Source organism: Populus trichocarpa, chromosome 7, assembly GCF_000002775.5.
Source record: "Populus trichocarpa isolate Nisqually-1 chromosome 7, P.trichocarpa_v4.1, whole genome shotgun sequence".
In the NCBI taxonomy this organism is placed as follows: Eukaryota; Viridiplantae; Streptophyta; class Magnoliopsida; order Malpighiales; family Salicaceae; genus Populus; species Populus trichocarpa.
In genome coordinates, this window is record NC_037291.2 from 12,360,269 (window position 1) to 12,384,918 (window position 24,650).

The 24,650-nt window shown below is 34.4% G+C and overlaps 3 protein-coding genes and 1 long non-coding RNA gene across 6 annotated transcripts; 2 read left to right on the forward strand and 2 right to left on the reverse strand.

The window, feature by feature from the left end:
- Positions 1-2,806: 2,806 nt before the first annotated feature.
- On the reverse strand, positions 2,807-7,002 carry LOC7490188 (alternative NAD(P)H-ubiquinone oxidoreductase C1, chloroplastic/mitochondrial). Of its 2 annotated transcripts, none has more exons than XM_024605019.2 (11): positions 6,854-7,002; positions 6,537-6,739; positions 5,759-5,854; positions 5,492-5,558; positions 5,225-5,408; positions 4,784-4,877; positions 4,485-4,697; positions 3,668-4,072; positions 3,473-3,549; positions 3,268-3,371; positions 2,807-3,180 (listed from the first exon to the last, which is right to left on the reverse strand). In XM_024605019.2, exons 1-11 carry the CDS (start codon positions 6,888-6,890, stop codon positions 3,041-3,043), a joined length of 1,620 nt encoding a protein of 539 aa, XP_024460787.2. In that variant the 5' UTR covers positions 6,891-7,002; the 3' UTR covers positions 2,807-3,040. The 2 variants fall into 2 exon arrangements, with proteins under 2 accessions (XP_024460787.2, XP_024460786.2); XM_024605018.2 differs by having other exon boundaries at positions 6,537-6,763; positions 6,854-6,968.
- Positions 7,003-13,484: 6,482 nt separating this feature from the next.
- On the forward strand, positions 13,485-14,745 carry LOC7490187 (protein DOG1-like 4). Its single transcript, XM_006380338.3, has 2 exons — positions 13,485-14,146; positions 14,227-14,745. Exons 1-2 carry the CDS (start codon positions 13,568-13,570, stop codon positions 14,479-14,481), a joined length of 834 nt encoding a protein of 277 aa, XP_006380400.3. The 5' UTR covers positions 13,485-13,567; the 3' UTR covers positions 14,482-14,745.
- Positions 14,746-16,982: 2,237 nt separating this feature from the next.
- LOC112328144 (uncharacterized) lies at positions 16,983-18,226 on the reverse strand. The gene is made up of 3 exons (XR_002982782.2): positions 17,761-18,226; positions 17,464-17,598; positions 16,983-17,393 (listed from the first exon to the last, which is right to left on the reverse strand). It is a non-coding gene; the product is annotated as an uncharacterized LOC112328144 (long non-coding RNA).
- Positions 18,227-18,678: 452 nt separating this feature from the next.
- On the forward strand, positions 18,679-24,309 carry LOC7466776 (uncharacterized). 2 transcript variants are annotated; one of them, XM_002310506.4, is made up of 4 exons: positions 18,679-18,920; positions 19,730-20,900; positions 22,780-22,854; positions 23,971-24,309. In XM_002310506.4, exons 2-4 carry the CDS (start codon positions 19,989-19,991, stop codon positions 24,085-24,087), a joined length of 1,104 nt encoding a protein of 367 aa, XP_002310542.1. In that variant the 5' UTR covers positions 18,679-18,920; positions 19,730-19,988; the 3' UTR covers positions 24,088-24,309. The 2 variants fall into 2 exon arrangements, with proteins under 2 accessions (XP_002310542.1, XP_024461371.1); XM_024605603.2 differs by lacking the exon at positions 18,679-18,920 and adding an exon at positions 19,259-19,430.
- The last annotated feature ends 341 nt before the right edge of the window (positions 24,310-24,650 follow it).

Sequence of the window (24,650 nt, forward strand, 5' to 3'; positions counted from 1 at the left end):
TAGGTTATTTATGCCGAACTTTACTTGTGCATCACGGAAAGTTTATTTGGAACACTCTTTTTTTTTTTTTTAGTTTAACGTGGGTGTCCGGGCCAGCTTGCGCGCACCTCGACTAATTCAACGGGTCCTGAAGTTAACGACCATGTAAGCCTCCAGTGGCCATCATATGAGCAACTACAGGGCTCGAACCTGAGACCACAGAGAGAGCAAACCTCTTAATCCCAAGTTTTTACCATTGGGTCACCACCTAGATGGTTGGAACACTCTATTCTTGAACCATGAATCAAGAGAAATAAAGTCAACACTCGACAGTCTTGTTAACTCAAGAAGATAATATCGTTTAATGGGACAGCATTAGATTGTTAATTAATACAATAAGAAATGAGAAATGTGGTAAAATCCCAGTCACAAGTTTCCGATGCAGAAGAGAAATTCTTCACTGATCCAGGGAAATAGAAGTAGTTCAAGATTTTCCATGGTGGTTACAACCTACACCAAGAACCGTGATTAAGAAGCTGCTTCTGACTTGGTGTTTAGGGCTTCAATTTGTTAGTTTCGAGTGCAAATCTTCCTGTCTTGGTGTTTAGGGCTTCAATTATGGCCACTGATAAAAAGTTTTCTTGTTCCATGGACTGCAAGAAATTGATCTTTGCACTCAACACTCCTTGTCTGTAGTCAGTTACATGAAGTTATAAATCACTAGTTTGGAGGGAAAGTGGTATTCTCAGACCATCTCTTTTACTTTCAGTTGGTGAGCAGTCTCCATTAAAGCAGATCGATCTCACTACAGAGTTGTCTTAGATACAACCTCATTTCCAAACCTTTCACGTTTATGGCGTTGGTTATCTATTCAGCATTTAAAAGACGTTCAACAAATGACAAGATTTCTTTTCAAGAAGGAGAAAAGAACCATCATGTTGATGAGTGACGAATGAATAGGCTGTGATCTTACTCTTGCATTGATGAGTCAACAATTTTTGTTATAGATTTTTATAAATAAAAAATCTTAAAAATAAAATGTATCTGATAAACATTTTAAACTTAAAAGATTTGGGATTAGTAATTGATCAAGTTCAAGATAGTGTGAGTTTGACAAACATGTCAGACTCGAAGAATTTGGGTTTGGCAATCAGCTAAAGCCAATATAACATGGATCTGGTAATCATGTCAAACCCAGAGCATTTGAATTCAATCATTATCAGGTTTTAAGACTATATATATGATCCTAGACGATCCCCTAAATTAAAAGTATTGTAGGCATAGTTTTGAAACCGGCCCGACCAAGTGGGTCGACCCGAGACCCGACCGACCTAGGGCTGGAACCGGGCCGGGTTGAAGAAAAAATAGGGCAAGGAAAAATCCAGTGTGACCCGGCTGACCCGGTCAAAAACCGGTTGCAACCCGTTGACTTTTTTTTTTTTACTAAAACGACGTCATTTAGATTTTTTTAAAAAAAGAATTGACCCGGCCAACCCGGTGACCCGGTCAAAACCCGGAACCTGGACCTTGGACCGGGCCGGGTCTGAAAACTATGATTGTAGGTATGACGCCTCTCCATTTAGAACAATTATGTGAGTTATTCATATCCGATGTAATGACTTTTTTATATTTATAAATGTACACGAGATTTTTTAAGAGACCTATCATACTTATTATCTTATTAATAATATGCAAAAAGATATATATCTATTTTAAAATACTAAACAACCTATTATTTATATATTTTAGATTTTAAAACATCATTAATTATTAACCTGCTCTTCCGGTAATGTTGAAAGGAGCATGACTATAGATTAGTAAATGAATTTGTGGCTTCAAGGGCACTAACACGCTCCCTGCTTAAGAAGTCTCCATGTCCCTTTGAAGTGAAGAAGAGAACCATTCTGAAGACATGCAAACAATGTAACAATCAGGAGGCTTTTTGTCCCTTTGAAGAGTAGGACCTACTTTTTATTTCGATCACATGAATGCACGTTGGCAAAATATAGCTTTCAATCTCAATCGTCAGACCCACTGTGTTCTATGTCATTTTTATTTCCATAAATGTTCATTATTCCATAACTATATGAAAGTATGACATAAGGAAATTAAATATTTCGAGTGTAAACAGCATTACGTGCCAATGTTTATGACAATTTATTGCTTAATTGAAAAGGGAGAGAGGATAAACAAACAACTCATCACACTGCTACTATTGCTTGATTTATGTGACGGCATCAATATAGTTTGAGCTTGATTTTAAGCCTAGGAGGCCAGGCCTTTGATACAAAGCTTTTTGCAACATTTTGGAAATCAAAATGAGGTTCGGGCCATGATTGCCGCTCACAACTTAACTAGACATCTGTAATATCCGATTGTTCCCATGCAGGCATCGGCAGAAGCCACAACAAAATGGAAGTCTAAAGCACACGAACGATTCCATGTGGTTACCTTTATGCGTTTTCGACTGATATTTTTGGCGTTGAGTGACTTGTAATTTGCTCCATTAAGAAGAGTCTTAAAATTGCATCAGTTTAACAATGATTCCTTACTTCCACTTGTTTTGGATCATTAAATGGAAGTAAAGATCTTGTTAATGAAACCCACCATTCAGATTTTCATGTATTAAAACAAATCTAGATGTGGGAACTAGGAAGGACAGGGGATGGTGAGAAAGAAGAGGGTATGCAAACAACACGATATGTTTGGATGAAAAGGGAAAAGGATGGATGAACAAAAATGGAGTGGAAGAGAAGAATGAGGTATGAACTCCATTTGGCTGGGTGAATATATACCAAAATCATGCAATAACAACAATACCATGGACTGAAAGGGAATAGTCTGCTGGCATTATAATGGCTTCCTTCGCTTTTCAAGTCTAATTTGATCATCGTCAACACTTCATTCTTCTCATAATTTGAAACAAAAAACAAGGATGCAAATTAAGCTCATTGTTGCAAGGATATCCTCGCATTGAGTAATGTATGGGATAAGTAAAAAAACATGCTCTGTACAACCATGAGGCTTTTCAAGCTTGCTTTCGTAAATGATGTGAAAGAGTCTACGAGCCTGAGAGAACCTTACTAAGGGTGCTTTGTATTGATGCAACTGAATCTACAGCTGACTTTGTAAGCCAGCTAATTCCCACTTTAAGCCGGTGCTCATCTGTTGGTAATCTAATCAAATAGGCTATTTTCCTCGCTGCAACAATGGGAAATTTGTGGCTATAAATTAGGATAAAAACAAAGGAGACCAGAGATGTTCCACAGCATTGAAATAGATTATTACCAGCGTGGCCAACAGGACCCTCTAAGGTTAGTCCTTCAATGAAACTCGGTGAAAGAGCAGCATCATTTCTTCCCAGAGTCATCATTTCACCTAGATTCTGAAACCTGGCAATCAAATACAAATGATGCAACTTCATGTAAATGATATTTCTGTAAGAAGTAAGCTAGTTGAAGACATTCCATAAGACAGACTATAATCACAGAACCTAAATGGCAACAAAGGCCGGTCATTAATCGCTGCCCACAAATTCCAGCCAGTAAAATCAGCCTGCTGGAAAGCAACCTGAGAGGTGCAGCAAGGAGTCAGTGAATGGGGGTTGGTGGTGTGGAAATGTTCATATTGAAAAATGGAAAAGAGAGCATTTTCTTCCCACATCTAAGAAATTGAAATAATACAATACCTGAGCAGTTGCTGGAAGAATCCTTCCATTCATGTCCCTAAGAGCAGAAGAGTCACCAAGTGCAAATATGCGTGGATGGCCCTTGACACGGAGCGTTTCATCTGTCTCTGCTTGTCCCCGGCCATTTAGAGGAAGCTCGTGGGTCTTATCATAGGGTTCCAATTGAGGAAGCGGGGGTTGAGACCCAACAGTCCATAACACTAGATCTGCTTCGAGAATCTGACTCTGTAATCCCCTTTCAGCAGGTTGAAGTTCCAAAATATACTTCTCAGAACCATGTTCTGCTAGTGTTTTCGGAAATACCCCAGCCTCTGTTGGCATTGCAGAACCTTCCAAGTCACTCTCTTTCCTGATACAGCGTACAAAATAACCCAATAGAAGCTGGACTTTCCTGGATGAAAGAACCTAGTTCCAATAGCAAAAGCTACGTAAATTTCAGAGTGCTGATTGCAGGTAAACTTATAATTTAATCAAGGAAAAAATTAGAGCACCAGTGAGAATGATAAAAACTCCAGATTCCTAAAGCAAATAGATTGGAACAATCAAGAACATGAAAAATGAAAATGAACTCAGTTGCCTTTAACAGCATTCCAAGAAAATGAAAATTTTCTCAGCACTTTTTTTTTATTTGGAATTAAAGGTGTTGATCTCTACCTATTAATTAATAACAAAATGAATATATCTGAAATTAAGAGCGAGTAGTCAAGGAGGTATCACTAATTCATGTCCCTTTGAGCATGTAAAGGTGTAACTAAATATTGCACCAGTAAGATTTAAAAAAAAAATGTTTTCCTGATCCAAAATCTAGATATCTTACTTTAAGTGCAGCTTCCCTATTGCCAGGAGGGGCAGTTGGCAAGATAGTAGTGTTCACATTAATGGCTTGTACTAAACCTCTGTCTTGTAGTCTCTCTGATACTGTAGCAGCCAACTCAACTCCAGAGTAACCACAGCCGACAACAGCCACACGAATCAGAGAGTCCTTGCCAAACTTCCTCCTCTCTAATTCTTTCAACTTATTGTCAACCTTCTGCAAAGATACCAATAAGTAAAGGCAGTGAATACAAATGTCTTCCCTATTGTCCAATGCATGAAGTCAAACAGCCAAACTCTTACACAGGCATCCTCAAGAGTGGAGAATGGAAATGCAAATTCTGCAGCACCTGGTACAGTATCAAGTTTAGCTTCAGACCCCAAAGAAAGAACCAACCTGGCTGCCCAGGACAAAAGAAAGTAAAATCAGCAAGGAATTTGAGTTTTACTTAAAACGTAAGCAAGAGTCAATTTACTTGGAAACTGATCAACAGCACCATACAATGTCAACAAAGCTCCTAAGGTGCCAAAGGACATTACATTTCATATTTTTTAGTGTGTGTAAGAACATTAGCACATTATTGCTAATCCTTTTTTCTTCTACAATTGTTACTAGATCAAATAAGTTTCTCCACAATATCAGAGCAGAGAAAGAGCCCATTTTCTTGAGATTTTTTTTTTAATGATAAAAAGGAAGCTTGAATATACACAAAAATATGGCAGAGAGGATGAATGAAGCAATACCAGTCATATTCAATAAGAAGGCCGCTTTCAAGCACCACGGTTCCTCCAGAACAAGATCCTGTTGACCCATTCATGCCCAAGTGATCAGCAGGATGTAACATCTTTACCCTATCTCGGAGAAACTGTATGCCAGTGTTTGCAAGCAATTCTGAGAATCGGGGAGCAATTTCCCATGCATCCACCTCTGCATTAGATTCAATCACCCATTCACTTTGATAATGACATTTATAAGGAATTGTCACTAGCAATACACAATGAACAACATACCTCCAGATAGAAGCTCATACAACAGTGGTTTGAAAACAAAACGTTCAGACTGGTCGACAAGAAGAACCTAGGCCCAGAATTTACAAACATCAAAGCTGTTAATAATAGCACCGAGTTATGAATATACTTTATGTTCTTAAGTTCTCCCTTCTCTACTGTAAATTATATTCAGAGATCATTGCAGCAATAAAAAAATCAGAATTTTTTAAATGATCAAAAGAAGCACGCCTGTTTGTGCACATCAAAGCTATATTAATAAATTCTTACCTGAGGCTTCTTGTCGTCAGCCCAAATAAGTGATTCTAGTCTTAAAGCAGTATATAAGCCTCCAAATCCACCACCTAGTATACACACCTTTGGCTTCTGTAACCAAAACCACAATATGTTATTTAAAACACATCATCTCTCAAAACTAAAACTTGTAAGATAGTTTCAAATTTGCAAAAAGACAAAAGGCCACATACTGTTTACACATCATCCAAGCATGTGTGCGCGTGGAAGCATTATCATACTCTAATAAAAAAGATATTCTCATACCTACTAAATTTGCGAGTTCAATTCCATCAAAGCTCATGACTTTATATCAAGACATTGAATTGATTTTACGATTGAGAAACAAAAAAACATGTATAAAAGAAAAAATGCATTTTTTGTTAACAAAAAGAAAAATATGCTGAAATTACACTAAGGATATCAGAATTCAAGCCTTGACTTTAGACGAACTCCAGTTTAGTGCAAGTAGAACTAAAGAACTAATATAAGAAAACTTTGAAGACCCACTCGCTTAAATTTAACAAAAATCAAATCAAGAAGATTACACAATTCTACTGCCCAAACAATCAAATGCAAATAAACCCATGAGAAACAACACCATTGGCACGGCCAGTATGTTAAAAAAGCAACAAACTTTACAAAATGGAGAAGATCTTTTCACCATTAAGGAAAAGTCAAGAGATTTAAACTTCACAGATTCGCATACCCAATGACCAAACATTAAGAAATTTGCAAATCGAAAAAAAAATGATAGAAGGATTGAAACTTTGACCTTATTATCAGGCCATGTATAAATTCTCTGGGGAGTTTCTTTTTGAGATATATCTTCATTGACTGGACTAGGAGAAGCAGCGGCAGCAACAGCAACAATTCCATTTCGAAATCCAATTCCTCGCTTTTCAAATAATAAAGAGAAATTGATGCTATGTGAAGTTCGAGATGATACCTTGTTCCATCTATTTGCATTTGGAATCCCTTTGCAGGCATAAAATTTAACAACTTTAGTGAGTGTAAGGATTTGCAGAGAAAGCACTGAATTGGGAAATAAGGAAAAAAGAAATGGTTGAGTATGAGAGAAAGAAAACTTACGATTGAGAGGCATAAGAGCTGAAGCAGCTAGTGCCATCACAGAGAGAAGAGGGGAGGAAGTGCGGAAGAGAGAGTTGGGAGTAGCAAAATAGGCTTTATCTTTTTGTGGAAACGGCTTTGTAGCGTGTAACAAGCAAATCCAGTATTTCGAATCTTTTTTATTTTTTTATTTTTTTTATGAACTGATTTTTTTATTTTTTTCACCAGTCATGCTATACAAATAAATAAAAAATTATAGAAACAATAATTTTTTTCAGATACATCAATTGTTTTTCCTTTCACGGTTGGTAGCCAAGATATTCCTAGGTATTGTTTTTCTTTTTCTTTTTTTGGGCAATTTCACAACTTATATGAGCATCAATTTTTTCTTCTCTTAATAACATTTGACAAATTAGAAATAGAAAGATGTAATTAAAAAAGAATTGAGGACTGAAATGAATTTTTTCATGGCAAGATTATACATTGTTATAGTGTTTTAGTGAACCAATTTAGTATATTTGGTAATGTGTCATCCAATTCTCAATACAAAAATGTTGATCAATTGGTGTATCGGAATTGTTTTTGACATTTCTCCATTGAATTCTCTTATCAAATTTTTTTCCAAGAATATGTTTTTTCAAAAAGTTACAATATGTAAATTATATGCAAAGTATATATAAGAAAAAAAAACTTAATATACAAATAATGAGTCCCAAAATCCAAAATGTTTATGAATAAAACTAATGTATTTGATAATTTGTTGATCTTTTAGTTCAAGTAATCTGATTCATTTTCTATAATCAATGTATCTGGTGAGTTGATATGAAAAGCTCAGAGGGTTGGTAGGTGCTAGCAGGTGATCAATAACTGTGGTAGTAGTAGGTGGTGTCTAGCAAGCCAGGTGATCGATAGCTGTAGTAGTAGCACGTGGTGCCTGATAAGCTAAATGACTTGTAACTCGTACTTGCAAAAGATCATATTTATGAACGTGAAGATTCTCCGATGGTAAAGTTAATAACTTTGTTGAGAGAGAAAGTGCAATGATATATTTGGCTTGAAGAATTTATGGTGTATTTATAACCCATAAATCTTATTATTTTATGGTGAGGAGGGGCTTGAGTGTAATTTTACCTTTTATGATATTTTGAGTTGTATTTTACTCAAAATAATACGTATTTGATCAATATAAAATATCGAGAGACCAGCATAGAATCCTGAGAAAATACCCGAGGAGTGTTAGGCGCGGACCCATTAGAGTTGTATTTTACTCAAAATACCCGAGAAGTGTTGGGTGAGAAAATACGCCTGGATCCACCCTTGTGATATTTTGAGTTGTATTTTACTCAAAATAATACGTATTTGATCAATATAAAATATCAAGAAACCCGCATAGAATCCCGAGAAAATACTCGAGGAGTGTTGGGCACGGACCCATTAAAGATGAGAAATGGATCCAGGCGTGCAGCGTGGACCCAAGCATGTTGGGCTTGGGGCACACTCCCAAGCTCAAGCCCATGATGCATAGAAGTCCAAGCCCACGAGGGTGTTGGGCATGTCATGTCCATGCCCAAGCCCACTCTCATTAGGCTCCTTGCTATACTTTGGGCTCGGGATACCAAGCCCGAGCCCAATAAGTGCTCTTATTATACCTATTTTGGGGCAATTTTTAGGTCCCTTTTAGGAGGTTTTTTTTATCTATTTTATTTGTATCCATCAACAAGTTAAAAGAACTAAATTTAGATTTTCCATTGTTTAATCAAGCAAATAATGCCATATATTGCGAGGATGATAAACATCAGCATGTTGTGTTGATAAATTCTATCAACTTCTTAGCACAAGTCCATGAGGGAATAATTTTGAGAGCCTATTTTTTTAATTAATCCCAATCTACTTACCTTAAAGGTTTGAATTTAATCTATATTTACATATTTATGTAAGCACTATAATAATCAGGCTCCGTCCGAGCAAAGGGTAATGGCGGTGAATTTGGGCTTTCGTCCCTGCTTGGTTAACTGTTGTGTGGAGATCATGTGATCCCATGTACTTTATTTACATCATTTTTAAAAAAGCTTTATTATGGATTATTTAGATGTTCCTTTGTTTTTTATAATATTTTTTATTTAAAATAATATTTTTTTATTTTTTAAAATTTATTTTTAACATTATAAAAAATATTTATTAAAAAAAAATAACAACCTTCATTTTAAGCCGTAATCTGCTTGAAAAACTTGAAACTCTAACACACTAAAAAGCTTATATCTAGTTTATTTTTTTGTTTTAAAATGTTTTTTTTTAAATTAAATTTTTATAGTTTTTTCTTTACTTTAAATCAATATTTTTTTTGTATTTTTAAATATTTTTGATATATTGGTATCAAAAATAATTTTAAAAAAATAAAAAAATATTATTTCAATTTATTTATAAATAAAAAATATTTTTTAGAAAAACCTCGGAAGATAATCACATCACCGTGGCTATGATGAGGTATTGTACTGTGCCCCGGCCGTCTTGGCTGTAGATAGGCAACTTGCATGAAGATACATTGAAAGGAGCCATCCATGCTCACACTCACCAGAACTCCATTTCCGACTTTAACATCCAATCACCTGCGCGCATGGCATGCCGTAAAAAGCAGGCGTCGGCATATATAGAAATGTCCAAAGGTACTGGCAAGTTGATAAAAGCTTCGATAAACTGATCAAGTTAAGAATTTATAATAATCTATTATCTTATTAAGAACTTGTTGATTTTGTTTTGAAATAAAATATTTAGATATAAATAATATTGTTTTGATCTTTTAAAAAATACTTTTAAATAAATCAAATCAAATTAAATTATTTTTTATTATTAATATAGATGTTTGAGCCAGTTTGTGCGTACCTTGACTAATTTCACGAGCCTTGAAGTTAACAACCATGTAAACCTCCAATAACCCTAAGGTTTGTGAGACTCGAATTAATGACCTCTAGAAAACAAATTTAAGATCTGACCAGTTGAGCTACATCCTCCAGATTAAATTAAATTAAAAAGAAATTGAATTAATTCTTTTGATCTGTATAACTTAGATCTTGTGTCAAATCCGACTTCTAAATCGATTTTTTAAATTATCCTCCTCAATAGGCTAAAGATATGTTGCCAATGACTTTGACCCTAAAATATGGAACAATTAGTGCCTTGTGGTGGAGTTTTCGGATTATTCTGATCTCAAATATTAAAAACAATACGATTTATCATGTCTGATAATTGATTTTAAAATTATTGATTTGATTTTCTTATAAAAAAATAATTATTGATTTTAAAATGATTCTAATCATACACTAATTTGGTGAAATAAGATTTTAACCGTTAATTTTAAAATTACTGATTTGAATTTTACCTTATATGATGAACACATGTAATTTTTAACTTGACGTAAGCTTAATTGGGAGTTTTCATGACATCTCTCTCGTGGATCTGTTACCTCGTTTTTGCTCAATTTCTAACCAAAGAACATAAAAAAAGCAAGATTTTCTGATTATATCCTCAATTTTTTTAAACTACAATATTATCTCAAAATATCCATGGACTTGTATATTTATCAAAAAAAAAAAAGACAATAAATTTTGTATAGTTAGAAATGCAAAATGCTATGGTACGCAATAAATTATTATTTTTAAGTTAAGAGGCAATGAGTTCTCAAAGACAAACTATCTAGTAGTTAACTATTTAGTAAGTGATCTAGTGTTAAGAGTTTCGAACCAAGATGTTTGCTCTCTATGTGGTCTCACGTTCAAACTATATGGTTGCTAATATAATAATCGTTAAATTTAGGGTCCGTGAGATTAATCGAGGTGCGCATCCAGATGACCACATTAATAATAATAATAAAAAAAAAATATCCAGGGGTCCAATTCAAAGGAACAGCAGAGAGCTTCAATCCAAACTTGAAAGTTCGTGAATGTAATAAAAATAACTTTAAGTCATTTTCTGTAAGGAAAAAAAATGGTTAAATTAAGATATAACTTGTTCTTGTCGAGGTTAAATTACTAGCCGGGGAAAAGTGAAACAAAGAAAAAAACAGTGAAATATTTTGCGGAGCCTTTATTTTTTATTTCAAAAGTATTTTTTAAAAAATAAATATTTTTTTTTATTTTAAATTAATTTTTAGATTATTTTCATGTATTACGAGCAGAAAAAATCAATGTCTGGTGTCAGACGTTGCATTGTCTTTCCCGAGGAACAACTTGCAATGTGAAAACCGCTGGCAGCTGTTTTCATGCTGTGATGTCAAAGTTAAGATCGGAACTTTATTGATTTCATTCACTCTTATCTTCTGATATTTATATAAAGGGTAAATTAAGCGGACACGCGAATTAAACAACTATTTTTATTATATCCAAATCTTTTTTTATTTTTCAAGTAATAAAAAATAATAATTAAACTTTAAATAATTATTTAATATTTTTATTAAATTATCTTGGTAAATCAACCTTGAAATCTATGATTTAATTTCTTATTTAGTCTAAATTTAAAATATGATACGAGAATCATCCTAATATAATCTAATCATTATGATTAGATTAAAGATATTTTTGTTGTTTAGTAAAAAAATCATTGGATGAAATTGAAAAAGAAAAGATGAGATTGATATAAAAAACTTTCAATCCAACTTTTTATTTAACTTGAATTTAAAATTAAAACTTGCAAAAATTACTCTAACATGATTTCGGTTGACCTGGTTATTTTAAAAGCAACCTCAAATTCTAATAAAAAAATATTTGAGGATGAAATTAAAAAAAATAAATAAAACTGACAGGAAAAAAAACTCTCGATTCAATTTCTTATTTAGCTCGAATTTAAAACTAAATTATATAAAAAATGTTTTAATATAATTCAATCAACTTGATCGATATAAAATTAATCTAGATGACATTTAAAAAGATAATTTAAAGATAAATATAAAAAAATAAAGGTTAAGGTTAAAAAAAAATTAATTAAAAAAACAAAAAAATTAGCTTTATGAACAATAAAGCTACATAATTATATTAATGTAGAAGTAAAATGAATTCAAGAAGAGAAGAAGCAGATAAAATATTTTCTTAACCACTAAGATGATATAAATCTCGTTCTTAAAATATTTAAATTTTATTATTAAATTTTTTATATATATTTTAGATTGTTTTGATTTATTAAAAAAATATGTTTCTATGAAATCCCTGTTTTCGATATCTCCTCATAGAAGGAAAAAAGAAAAGAAGAGGGAGACCATGTACGACATGTAGATGAGCTGGTGAAGGGAAGTAAATCATGGGCAGTATCGGAGATTCCACCGGCCTTGCTAACTGTTGTAAACGAGGCTGTTTGGCACACCAGCTGGCCGGCTGGGTTTTATCTTTTCTTTTCCAAGAAAAACATGGCAATCAATATATACGTAATCCACCGGCCTTCAGTTTTTGGTGCAGGACCCCTCCGATATCTGGATCCGTCAGTTTCTTTTATATATAAAGCAACGTTTGAAGCATTCAATCCATAAGCTCCATCGTTAATTTTCTCTCTTTTTCTCTCTCTCTTATTTTATTGACGTGAGTATCTGGATCAACTTACATGTATCTCAACTAATTTTACGGGTTCTAAAATTAATGACCATGTAAACCTTTCAGTGATCCTGAAATTTATAGGACTCGAACTAATAATAATTTTAAAGAGTAAATTTAGAACTAATCAATTGGGATTATCATCAATTCTCTTTATTTTCATGGGGGTATCAACTAAATTCATGAATTTTGTTCTAATTGATAGAGTAGGCATGCATGTGTTTGACATTTATCAGTTCCAAAAACTAACTACACTGTTACCTCATAAATCCTTCTCTTATTGGCAGATTTAAGGTCATAACTCTAGAAAGAAAGATAGACAAAGGAACAACATCAGGGCTAAAATTGGCAGGATAAATATTGTAATATATATTCATATTGAAGGACAATATCTATTCCTTCCATATCTTCACATCTGCTAAAATGATCGGATACAGGTCGTCATCCACTCTATCTTCTATAGTTCCAGCTTAATATTGGATTAATTTTGTACTCCCAACTGTCCAGCACATGAACATGATATGTTTGGAAACACGATACAAATTGTATTTTTTAAAATTTAAAAATATTTTGTACTAATTTTTTTTATAACTTTAGATTGATTTCAAATGTTGATTTTAAAAATATTTTTTTAAAAATATTGTTTTAATATATTTTTAATTAAAAAGTATTTTGAACCGTTATTATATTCCAAAAAAAAAAAACCTGACTATCTTAGCGTCCCACTTGTCAAGTTGGTGTTTTTATAATTGTGATAAGATTATAAATAAATATTATTTTAAAATATTTTAAATAAAAAATATTTTGATTCGTAATTAGTAGTATAATCCAAAACAAACCGGACTATCTTAACGTTTCACTTGTCAAGTTGGTGTTTTTATAATTATGATAAGATTATGTTTAAAATATTTTTATATAAAAATAATATTTTTTTTATTTTTTAAAATTATTTTTAATGTTAACCTATTAAATAATTGAAAACATAAAAATAAAATTTTAATTTTTTTTTATAAAAGAACACGGTTTCGACGCGTTCCTAAACATGTCAGTTTTGTCGATCTATATAAAGCGCGCATGCAGATGCAACTGCACAATTGCAGACCTGGGAGTTGGTTCCATTATCTTGCACACACTGCTAGCTGGCTAGCTATCGAACACAATCATGTCCACGCTGCCAAGTAGTGCTGCATACCTTGTCTCCACCTCGACAAACAGCTCTCCTTCCCGTGAAACATTTCGCAAATTCTTCGAGTGCTGGCTTGCAGAGCAAAACAATTATCTCGAACAACTCATCTCAAGCTGTAAAGATTATGATCACAACAAAAAAAACTCCCCCCAATCATCTCAGGCAACCCTCCAGCCTCTTATCAACCGTGTTCTTGAGCATTATGAGCATTATTATAGAGCCAAGTCAAGATGGGCCAAAGATGATGTGTTATCCATGCTCTCACCTTCATGGACTAGTACTCTCGAGCATGCTTTTCTTTGGATTGGTGGGTGGCGGCCCTCTGTGGCTTTTCACTTGCTCTACTCAAAGTCAGGTCATCAGCTTGAGGCTCAACTCCATGAGTTGATTTGTGGGTTGGGGACAGGTGACTTGGGTGACCTTTCAGCTAGTCAACTCACCCGAGTTGATCAGTTACAGAGGAAGACTATCAGGGAAGAGAACGAGCTGACTGAGAAGCATGTAAAGCATCAAGAAACTGTAGCAGACTCGTCTATGGTGGAGTTAGCACATGAGGTGAGTTATTTCTTTATTATTTCTTCTTTGTGTTCTTTTTTAAACTTGCATGATGCATGACATCCAGAAGACGTGTTCAGGTGACTGAGTTGTTGAGGAGTGAGAACACGGGTACTGATGAAGAGCGAGTTGAGTCAACTCTGGCACCTAGAAAGGATGGATTGCAGGAAATCTTGCAGATGGCTGATGATCTACGGGTGAGAACTATTAAAGGTGTTATCGATATTTTGACTCCAATCCAAGCCGTTCATTTCTTGATTGCTGCTGCTGAGTTGCACTTGCGCCTTCATGACTGGGGTAAGAAGGGTGATTGGGCACGCCGCGTCCACCACTGATATGCGATTTACTAGTGGATAATCATCCATGAATTACACCCATATTTGCTGTTCTGTTGACATAATTAAGAAATGGGGAGACTGATTTCGGTTTTAGAGGCAGGATAAGCAAGATACGCAGTAATGTTTAATTATATTTTCAGATTGAATCTATCTATGTTTACTATGTATTATCCATGAGGTGCTTTAAGTCCTCAAGCACTGGCATTTTAGTTTAATATATGATGTTGCGAGTTAATTTCTCCAACTTGGCTCTGGCTATAATTGAAGTTATTTTGTGAGATTGAGTTAATTTCACTAATGACTCGTGATTCTCTTTGGATTTTATTTTTGTCCACTGGGGATGTCATGTTCTGCAGCACCCTTTTGCCCTTTTCATGTTGTAAGATTTTGTACGTTTTGACAGTAATATTGAAGATGGTTTTTGCTCACAAACAGCCCGCACCTGTTTACTTTTATGGGAATTATTGGTTTTCATAGTATTTTGAGAAAAAATAAATCAATCTGATGATAATGTTTGGTTTACAAGGTGTTTGATGCAGCACAAAAATACTTGTTTTCAGAAAGTTCCATACGCAAACATGCTTGGATGAGGAACATTTGGGAACGCTGTCTAATTTGTTTTTTTAAAAATTTTAAAACTTTTTGAAGTTTTGAATTAATATTTTTTTAGTATTTTTAAATTATTTTGATGTGTTAATATAAAAATAATTTAAAAAAATAAAAAAAATATTATTTTGATATACTTTTAAATAAAAAATACTTTAAAAAAAAACAATAATCTTAACTACATTTCCAAACAAGATATTAAGAGCGTGTTTGGCAGTGTGGTTGCGGGTGTTTTTCAAATAACTTTTTGTGCTAAAATGCACGCCAATGATGTTTTTTTATTTTTTAAAAATCATTTTTAACATCAGCACATCAAAACGATCCAAAACGTACAAACCATATTAAATTTTTTTAAAAAAAAAATTTAAATTTTTTGGGAACACGGGTTCAACCGCGTTCCCAAACACTTCCTAAATCATCAATCTAATCCTATCATTTATTAGTCCTAATTTACTATGCTCTGAACTAATAATACGTTCAATAGAATTTGCTAACTGTTTATCCACTGGAACTTTTTTTTATTTTTGGTCAAATCAATCCAATCTATGCATTCAAAAAATGAAGAAGAAGAAGAAGAAGAAGCCATTCACCTCATTATTTTATAGCACATACATTTTGTATTCTGATTTACTCTTTAAGTTTCCAAATTCTCCAAACAGAAGCTCTTTTAAGTGTGTATATATATATAAAAAAGGAGAAAACATTGGAAACTAACACCCCATTAATGTTTTCTTTAATTATACAATTTATATAGCTGGAGTATATTTTCAATGTTAATGATTTTTAATTATTGTCAAGATGATTTTACGCGATATTGTCAAATTATTTGCCCTTTCAAGTATTTTTTTTAATAATTTTCTTGAAAATAAATAATTTTTATTTTCATACGGAGCGCGCAACTAATCTTGGACCGTATCAATTACAACGGATAGCTTCTTTAATTTCTTAAATCCTTTTCTCTGAGAGTTTGAGTATATAAATATGTAATTGAAATTTCAAATCTTTGTCTTTTGATAGAGTTTTTCCTATTTCAAATATGTGGATGGATAACGAAATGTTTTATCTATTTTCACTATCTCTGTTTCACTCATAGTTTTGAAATTCGGCCTATCCAGGGCTGGAACTCGATCGGATTGATGAAAAATAAAAAAAGTCATGATCCGGTGTGACCCGGCAAAACCCGGTCAAAAACTCGATTGCAACTCGTTGATTTTTTTTTACTAAAACGACGTCGTTTTGATTTTTTTTTTAAAATATAGATTGACCCGGCCAACCTGGTCACCTGGTCAAGACCCGGAACCCGGGTCTTGGACCGGGCCGGATTTAAAAACTATAGTTTTACTTCTATTATGATAAGGTAACCAAATATACCATAATGTTTTTATAAATTTAGTTTTATTAATAACCAAAACCCATGAATCCTTTTAAATGATTTCTTACTGGTTTCATAGTAATTTTTATAATTTCCCTAAGGTATTTTTGACTTTTTTTTCTCCTTTTTATGCTACGGGCACTAGACTTTTTATGGGCCTTCACGTCATGTTTTTTTTTTTAAGGTATAGGATATATTTTGTTAATAATCCATAACAATTTAAGCCATAATTGTCAGCTTACCATGCTAATTCAATTCGTTTACTATTTTGTTATAACTTTTATTTTATTTAATGATAAATATTCAAGTAAACTTACATACACATTTGATTAATTCTCTAAAATCCTAAAATTAATAAATATATAAATCTTTAATCACCCTAAAATTTATAGCAACCAAACTAATAATCACATAAAAAGCAAAAGCAAGAGATATTTCAACTGTTTTCCTCATCACCATTTGTCATCGTCGTCCTCCTCATCATCATCTTGTTCATCACTGTTTTACTAAAGACAAGAACTGTCAAAACATAAAATAGCAACATCAATATGTTTGGTGCACCTACGAAAAGGCAACAATACAAACAAATGCCATGTTAAAATATAAGACAACCCATCTGTATCAAACTAGCTGAGTTCACTATGGAGACATCTGAGTGAAGATTGTATGTGCTTTTTTATTTTGTATCATTGCTAATTAAAGTGCACAAAACGCCATTTCTGACAACCATAGGCGTGAGACAAAGCTTGAGCATGCGCGCTAAGACAGCAGACACAAATCGCCAGTGTATCGACCCTCTCCTTAGCACCAGTCACGCAAGCTTTCCTTGCAACCAGCTCTTCAACATCTGTAATGCAGCTTTTGGCTGATCCATTGGAACCGTGTGGTTGACATAGATCGTGAACCTTGTTGTTTTAGGACATCAAAGTTTCTAGCAAGAATTAAAAATCATCACAACATACACAAAAGCAATAGAGAAAAACAATGGGGGAGAGAATCACCTTTAGGAAACTGAGAGGGCCATGACTTTTCACATGTCTTGCTTTTTTACCTTCAACAACGAATGGAACTGTGGGAGTTTGCTCCGACGGCTTTCTTCCCAGATGATGCCAATGCACTAACCCACCTCAAATTTCCTGGAAAAAAGCAAGCACATCAATATAATGTAATCACCTATAAAATACAAGGTTAATTAGACCAGATCTATGATAAAAAAAAAAAAAGGATTTTTACGGAGAGAAAATGACTATAAAAATGAGAAAGAGATTGACATAAAAAGTAATAGAAGTTGAAATTACAGTTTTTTCATTTCTTTAGTTACTCGGTTATTCTGCTCACCCTTATTTACGAGGAGATACTCATTCCTCTTGTGAGAACCAGTAACAAGTCTACCCTAGGTGCTCATCTTCTTTGAAAAATACAAGACTAGAGCTCCAACTCAAAACTGAGTCAACTCGCTCATCCCCTACTTGACCAAGCAGACAAGGAAAAACAACATGTTATATATATTTATCACTTTTTAACTACTATTCATGTAATATTTTTATCATTTTTATGTTAATTTTTCAATTTATCTCTAGTATCCAAGTGTTGGATCACCTTGAATTTCTTTGTAGTATCAGAGAAAAGACTGAAAGCTTGTTGTTATATCTTAAGAGAAAAGATTCAAAAATATTAACAATATACTGAGTTTAGGAATATACAATACAAGAGAAAATTTCAAGTAACGAAATTTAAATTTGGAATCATCTATTCATAAAAAAAGAAGAAAATTTAAGTTAATCACAAATTAACATAATTTAAGAAAAAAAACAAACAAAAGAAATGATAGAGATCAAGTTTGGTAAATTGCATATCTAAATTCTTAATAAAATATAGAATCCACAACAACAAAAACTATATATCAGAGATGGTGTTTTTAACCGGTTGTTTTCCTTTTTATCTTCAAAGAACCAAGAATCATGTGAGAAGTAAATCGATGCACTTTACAAGCACATGGCACAACTTCACTACCATGCAATGCAACTAGTTTATCAGGCAAGGATGATGATGATGATGAGGAGGAGGAGGAGGAGGATGAGGAGGAGGAGGAGGACTCCATAGACACTAGCAACCAATTAAAATACGAAGGACTAATTAATAACTGCTTTTAGAAATAGGGACTAAGAGAATGATTTGGTCCAAGGACCATATAAAAAGAATAAAAAGGGCAGGCACAACTTTGACAGTGGAGGACAGGCATATTCTGTGGCGACATCCACTCCAACTCTCCAGCATAAAGCAAAGCAGACAGACTGGAGATAAAAAAGTTAGTCCCAAGTTTTTTACCTCCACAAACTCTTTCTCTCACAGTGCCGGGAAAATTGTAGATCAAAGATCCATCGATCTATGGGAGTTGCACCTGATACCATTCTTCTCTTACTACTTCTTACTTCCCTTCAAAGCGAAACCAAGAAAGGTACTTTTTTTTTTCCTTTCAAGTTCCTTGCTTTTTGGGCACTTGTTGATGTGTCGAGTAATGACTTCATTAACTTAGTTCATCTGGGCCAGGCTTGGATTTTTCGATTTGGCTATGTAGAATTGTGGATTGTTGTCAAATACTTAAGTTTGTTTGTGGGTTTTTGGTTATTTTTCCATCTCTGAGTTGAGCTTGTCTTCTTTGATCTTTCCAATTTGGAAATGTATTTTTTTTTTTATCTTCGCCAGTTCAGTTCTTTATTTTGTCTAAGCCAATAAACGCTGTCAGCAATGTGTTTGACGATTTTTATTTTGCATGAATCCGTCATTCATCAGCTTCTTGGATTGTTGTATGTTTGAGTTGCCTGAGATTTTACGTTGGTATCATTGTTGACGCTCGTGGCAGGTTAAGAATTGGTCTCATGAGTGACAATCAAGAAGAGAGAAGATTGTTTCTTGTTTACTTTTGTTTATAGTATTCTAGTTTTGAGCATCCCAAAACAAGCTCATGGTAAAATTTTGCTTCGTCTCACTGTGCTTCATCACCCATTCACATGCATTAGGAAGTTGAAAAGGTCTTTTTTTCTTCTTGCTTGGCCTGTGAAAGAACATCGTTTTGCTTGTGTTATGCGTAAACTGCTATCATGCTCTTTGTATTTTTGTAATTTTTTGTTCTGTTCTTCAACTGGATACTGCCAAATGCCTTGTCTTAGTTGTTTGTGCTTTGCTGTTGTTTTCACTCATCAATGCATAATGATTGTGCCATGAAGAATTGATCATGCCTCGATTCTAATAAGAATTATTTTTCAGTTTCCAGTTATACACTGGTTGAATTGGTAGCATAGTGGCGAAGAGAAAGGAAGGTATTCTCTATGCCTTTGCATGTGGAAAGGGTTTCATCTGACAGCACAGCCCATTGCCTTAAGATAGTGCTGAAAGTCTGCGTTGTCTTCAATAGAAATTTGCAATGGAGAAGTTGGCTATGGGCTTGAGTAAAGGAAATTAATATAAAATGTTGCAGTAGTCCAAACTATGAAGTTGTTTTAAATGCAAGCCTCAAGCTAGTGTAATGGGTATGGAAAATTTATCACAACCAATCAGTGGTGGAATCAGGAATAATGGTCACTCACCTGGGAAGAGTGAAGATTCAGGGACTGACTCACGTTGCAGTCTAGATGCAGGTATGCCGACATGCCGTGTGTGCCAATGTGCTGAATCTGAAAAAAGGGGAGATGTTGCTTTGGGATTTTTGGGCATTGTTCCTCCATTGCAAGAAGCACGTAAAAGTAATGGAGCAGTAAAACCTGAAAGCAGAGAAGTCCCCTTGGACGCTGAAGCTGGTCAGTTTCATAGCAAAAATACTGGAAGAGAATCAGGGCTGGTTGAGTTCATCAGTCCTGGAGGGGAGGTTTTCATTTGTAATACAGATACAGATTTAGAAGTGGGTTTATGTCACCAGCAAGACTTGTTAATTGAACTTGGCTGCTCATGCAAAAATGATCTTGCCTTAGTACACTATGCATGTGCACTCAAGTGGTTCGTCAATCATGGATCCACTGTTTGTGAAATCTGTGGACATGTTGCAATTAATATCAGAACTTTGGACTTTAAAAAGGTTATGGTTGCTTTGAAGGATTACGAAGCATTGAGGGAAAGGACTGCCATTGGAGATCCTAATCCTGCTCAGGTGCATACTAGTGCAGGTGTAGATCCTGATGCTGTTGCTGCTGTTAGAAGGCAACGGCTAAGTGAAATTTCATTGTGGTTTAGTCCACACAATAATCACAACAATAATTATAATAATAATAATTCTACTGCAGTTTCACAGGTTGTTTCTGAACAACCTCTGAATACTGTCATGGAAGATGTCCCTGCTGAGAATCCTGCAACTAAATGGGCTGTGGAAGCTACTGGTATTTTACTTGCTACAGGGCTTCTCACTGTTACTCTAGCATGGCTTATTGCTCCCCGTGTTGGAAAGGTATGCTGAGCTCAGCCTAATTGGGGTAAACTAAGACTCATGTATACATAGAATTGTTTTTCTATTTTTCAATGTCGGTATTTTAGTTCAATGTATATTGTTACTGGGTTGTCTTACGTGCCACTGTTTCTATGAACAAGAAAATTTCACAAGTGCCTATGCCAATCCAGTACCAACATGGCAACTGGTAAAAGTAACAAGGACATCACTGTGAAATTCATTAATTTTTGAATAAACCAAAGGAACATGTTTTCTTGTATTGCTGCATGTTGTTTGGCTCTGCATATATAAAGCTTTGTTTCCATTAGTTGGTCACTATTAGCTAAGACCTTGAATAGGAAACACAAAGCATCAAAGCAAAAGTAGCTAGACAATGGAACATTCTAGGATTCATCAACAACCTAGTATGGGTGTGTTGTTTTCAAAGTTAACTTAGAAAATTTATCAAGACCTTCAGATATTACAAAGGAGATAGCAATTACAAGTAATAGACAATGCATTCGGAAATTATGCCTATATAGATTCTTAAGCTGGAAGGTTGGTTATGTTCTCAACTGCATTGCCTATCTGGCATAATGTTTGTGATCTGGTTCAATAACATACAATAAGTGTTGATGGTGACATTCCCTAGAATTTGAGATTTATCAAAGTAATCATAGGTGGTTGCTGGGTTTGTGAGCTAGCTTTAATTGAAGAAGGGGTCCAGGGGGGTGACATCATGGGAAATAAGGGAACTGGATTAATAGTGAGCCTTCTACTCTGTTTTAATGGGTTGGGGTCAGATGGAAGGGTGGCACGGAGAAGTTGCAGTATAGGCTTTAGGAGCATACTACTAAGGCTGAGATTTGAGTACTTTTGGGGACAGACTTTCCTTGGAAGGACATCTGTTGCCCATGAGCTTCCCCAGAGTATAGCATCTTCCTTTAGGACTGCCAATGGTTAGAGGATTTGGCTTCTTATGGATGGATGAATAGAAAAAACATTCTTGTTATTGGTAAATGGGATGGAGAATTGGTGAATCCTTGAATGCTTCATTGTCTGGCTACTTTTGCTTTGATGCTCTGTGTTTCCTATTCAAGGTTGTTGAATCTTTCCAAATTAGTATGTGCTGTTGTCTACTTGGCATGGATTTTGGTAGTTGGAATAATCGGCTTCTTTAGACAACTGATTCTTTGTGTCTGTTGAATATAGCTCTGTGCATTCTCTTTGATGCTATGAAAAGGAAACCCAGAAAATCATGCCCAAGCCTTTTATGCAATTTTTTTCTCTCTAAATTCTCAAGTGGTGGTGTTGAGATAAAATTGATAAAATTCTTATGTAGTACTTTGGGGCAAAGTGCGCTCTATTAAATAGATGAAATTGCATCACAGAAGGAACTTTGATAACATTTAATATAAGAGATTTGGATATTCTTATTTCTTGTTTTTCTCTTTCTTGTCGTGCCAATGAATGAATCACAATTACTTGAGCTTGCTATAGGAAGGTTTTTGATAAGGATGTATGCTGTGAAACATTGTTGTCATCAACATTCACCATATGACATTCCAATGGCTAACAGATAACCAAATTGGTAGCACAACTCTCGTTTGAAAGGGAGGTAGTCAGTTCAAATTCATCCTCGCTCCTTCGCTAAACTGTTAAATTATAAAAATTCTTCTATTCTTACTCTCATTTACATGAGAAGAAACAATAGTTAGATCTAGTGATGATTCTTCTCTCTTGGCATTTTTGGAGCTCTTTTGATGTCTAATTGGTTTGTTGCTCTAGATTCTTTGTATGTGCCCTGTTATTTGATGTTTGTTTTGGTTGCAAGAGAATTCTAATGACTTTGTTAGTTGTATTATGTGTTTTATGCAACTTATTCAGCTCCTGTCTTCAGAAAACTGCCAAAAGTGGTCTTCATATTCTCCTTGGAGGTGTTTGTGCTCTAACAGTGGTGGTCTTCTTTCGCTTTGTAAGTAACTTATTTTTATTCTTTCTGACTATGGATTATGGCATAACTGCACTTGATCTATGAATGCATATTCTTAGCAGTCCTATAAACTAAGTACCTTGGCAGATGGTAAGAATCATGATCCTCAGGTTTCACAGAAACCTGGGATTATAGAATGGCGGTCTTCTGTTCAATATAACAGCTTTGAGAGAGTGTGTTGATACACATGGCTGAATGAAACCTGAATTTGTTTGATAAAGTGGTGCAGACAGAAATGATTCAAGGAAAGTAAATTCAGATTTCTGAATTTCAAAGTTGCAGTCTAGGTTGATCATTTGATATAGAGCTTTGTTGGAGCATCATAGTCTTTCATGGTCCTAATATATCTTCATTCGGGTCAATTAGTTGCTGCTCCTGTGTTTTTATAATTTTGGGTAATTTCCAAAGTTCTGAAAAGTAAAATCTGGTCTTGGTTTCTTGTTAATGGTATGTTTTTTTAATGGTCATAAGTCATAACTTGTGGCTTTTGCTGTGTATTTTAGAGTCAAAGCACTGAAGGGCATATTTAGAATTCCAAATCCAGATAGGCATGGAAATGCTAATTGTCTAACAGAAAGATATACAAATTGTCAGTTTCTGTTCAATAATAAATATTGAGAATTCCAGCAGCTTTATGCCCATTGTGAGGCTGTAATTTGTTCTTCCTTCTTTGTGATGGTTTAGGACGAAACATTAGCTTGAAATTTAGATTCTTTGGAGTTCTGTGGCAGCAAGGAATTAGGCTTTCGTTTTTGAGCAATAGCAAACCATTTTAAGAAATTAGGTCTTGTAGCGTGCTTTTGGCAGTAATTGAATGTCAAGGCTGCATAAATGCTCGGTGTGAAAGGGGTTTATAATGGTGAAGATGGTGGTTATATTATTGATTCAAGTACTAACATGTGATTTGCATTGTATGACTTGAGTGTAAATATTTGAGAAGAAAAGCTTACCTAATTTGCCTGTGCTCTAATTCTCTTTATAAAATCTTGGCTCTATGCATTTCTTATTTTTCTTGGTAACTCTTACAGGAAAAAAAAATGTGTAAGATTCTGATACATAAAGGATCTGGACTGATGTTTATGCTCTTACAACTTGCAGATTGTGCTGACCAGAATCAAATATGGACCTGCTCGCTACTGGGCTATCTTATTTGTCTTCTGGTTTCTTGTGTTTGGCATATGGGCATCACGGACACATGATGCTCATACTACATAGTTTCTTGGAGATCATAAATGCATGGAAACTTATCTTTCAGGTTGTGTTTTGGTCACCAAATGGAAAAATTTGAGTAGCAGCGGCTTTTAAGAACTTCATTATGATGCCATTCATGACCTTGTAGATCATGTATTCTGTAATTCATGTGAATAGACAAGACCAATACTTGGCATAGAATGTTGTTAGCATGAGCTGCCATATAAGAGAAACATGATTTTTATATGATTGTTTTCATTAGCTGATTTGTTGTTAAACTTGTTCTGAGAGAAGTTTACAATCCGAGATTCAGCTTCCTCAACTAGAGGCTTTCAGGGATGGTATTTTCATCGCCCAAATGGATTTGCAAACTCTGTATTTGGTAGCATGAGTTGGAGCAAAAAGTGAGAACTCGGACCTTTTGTGCCCGGAATTTATATGGAGGAGACCTCTAGTTCCCCATTTGATTGTCACAATCTGTACCTTATGAAACAGAACATGGTAGATGAAAATAGAACAGTGTAATGTTTTGCTAGAATTTGTGTCTGTACCACAATTGACTTGCCTACAAACAGCCTAACATGAAA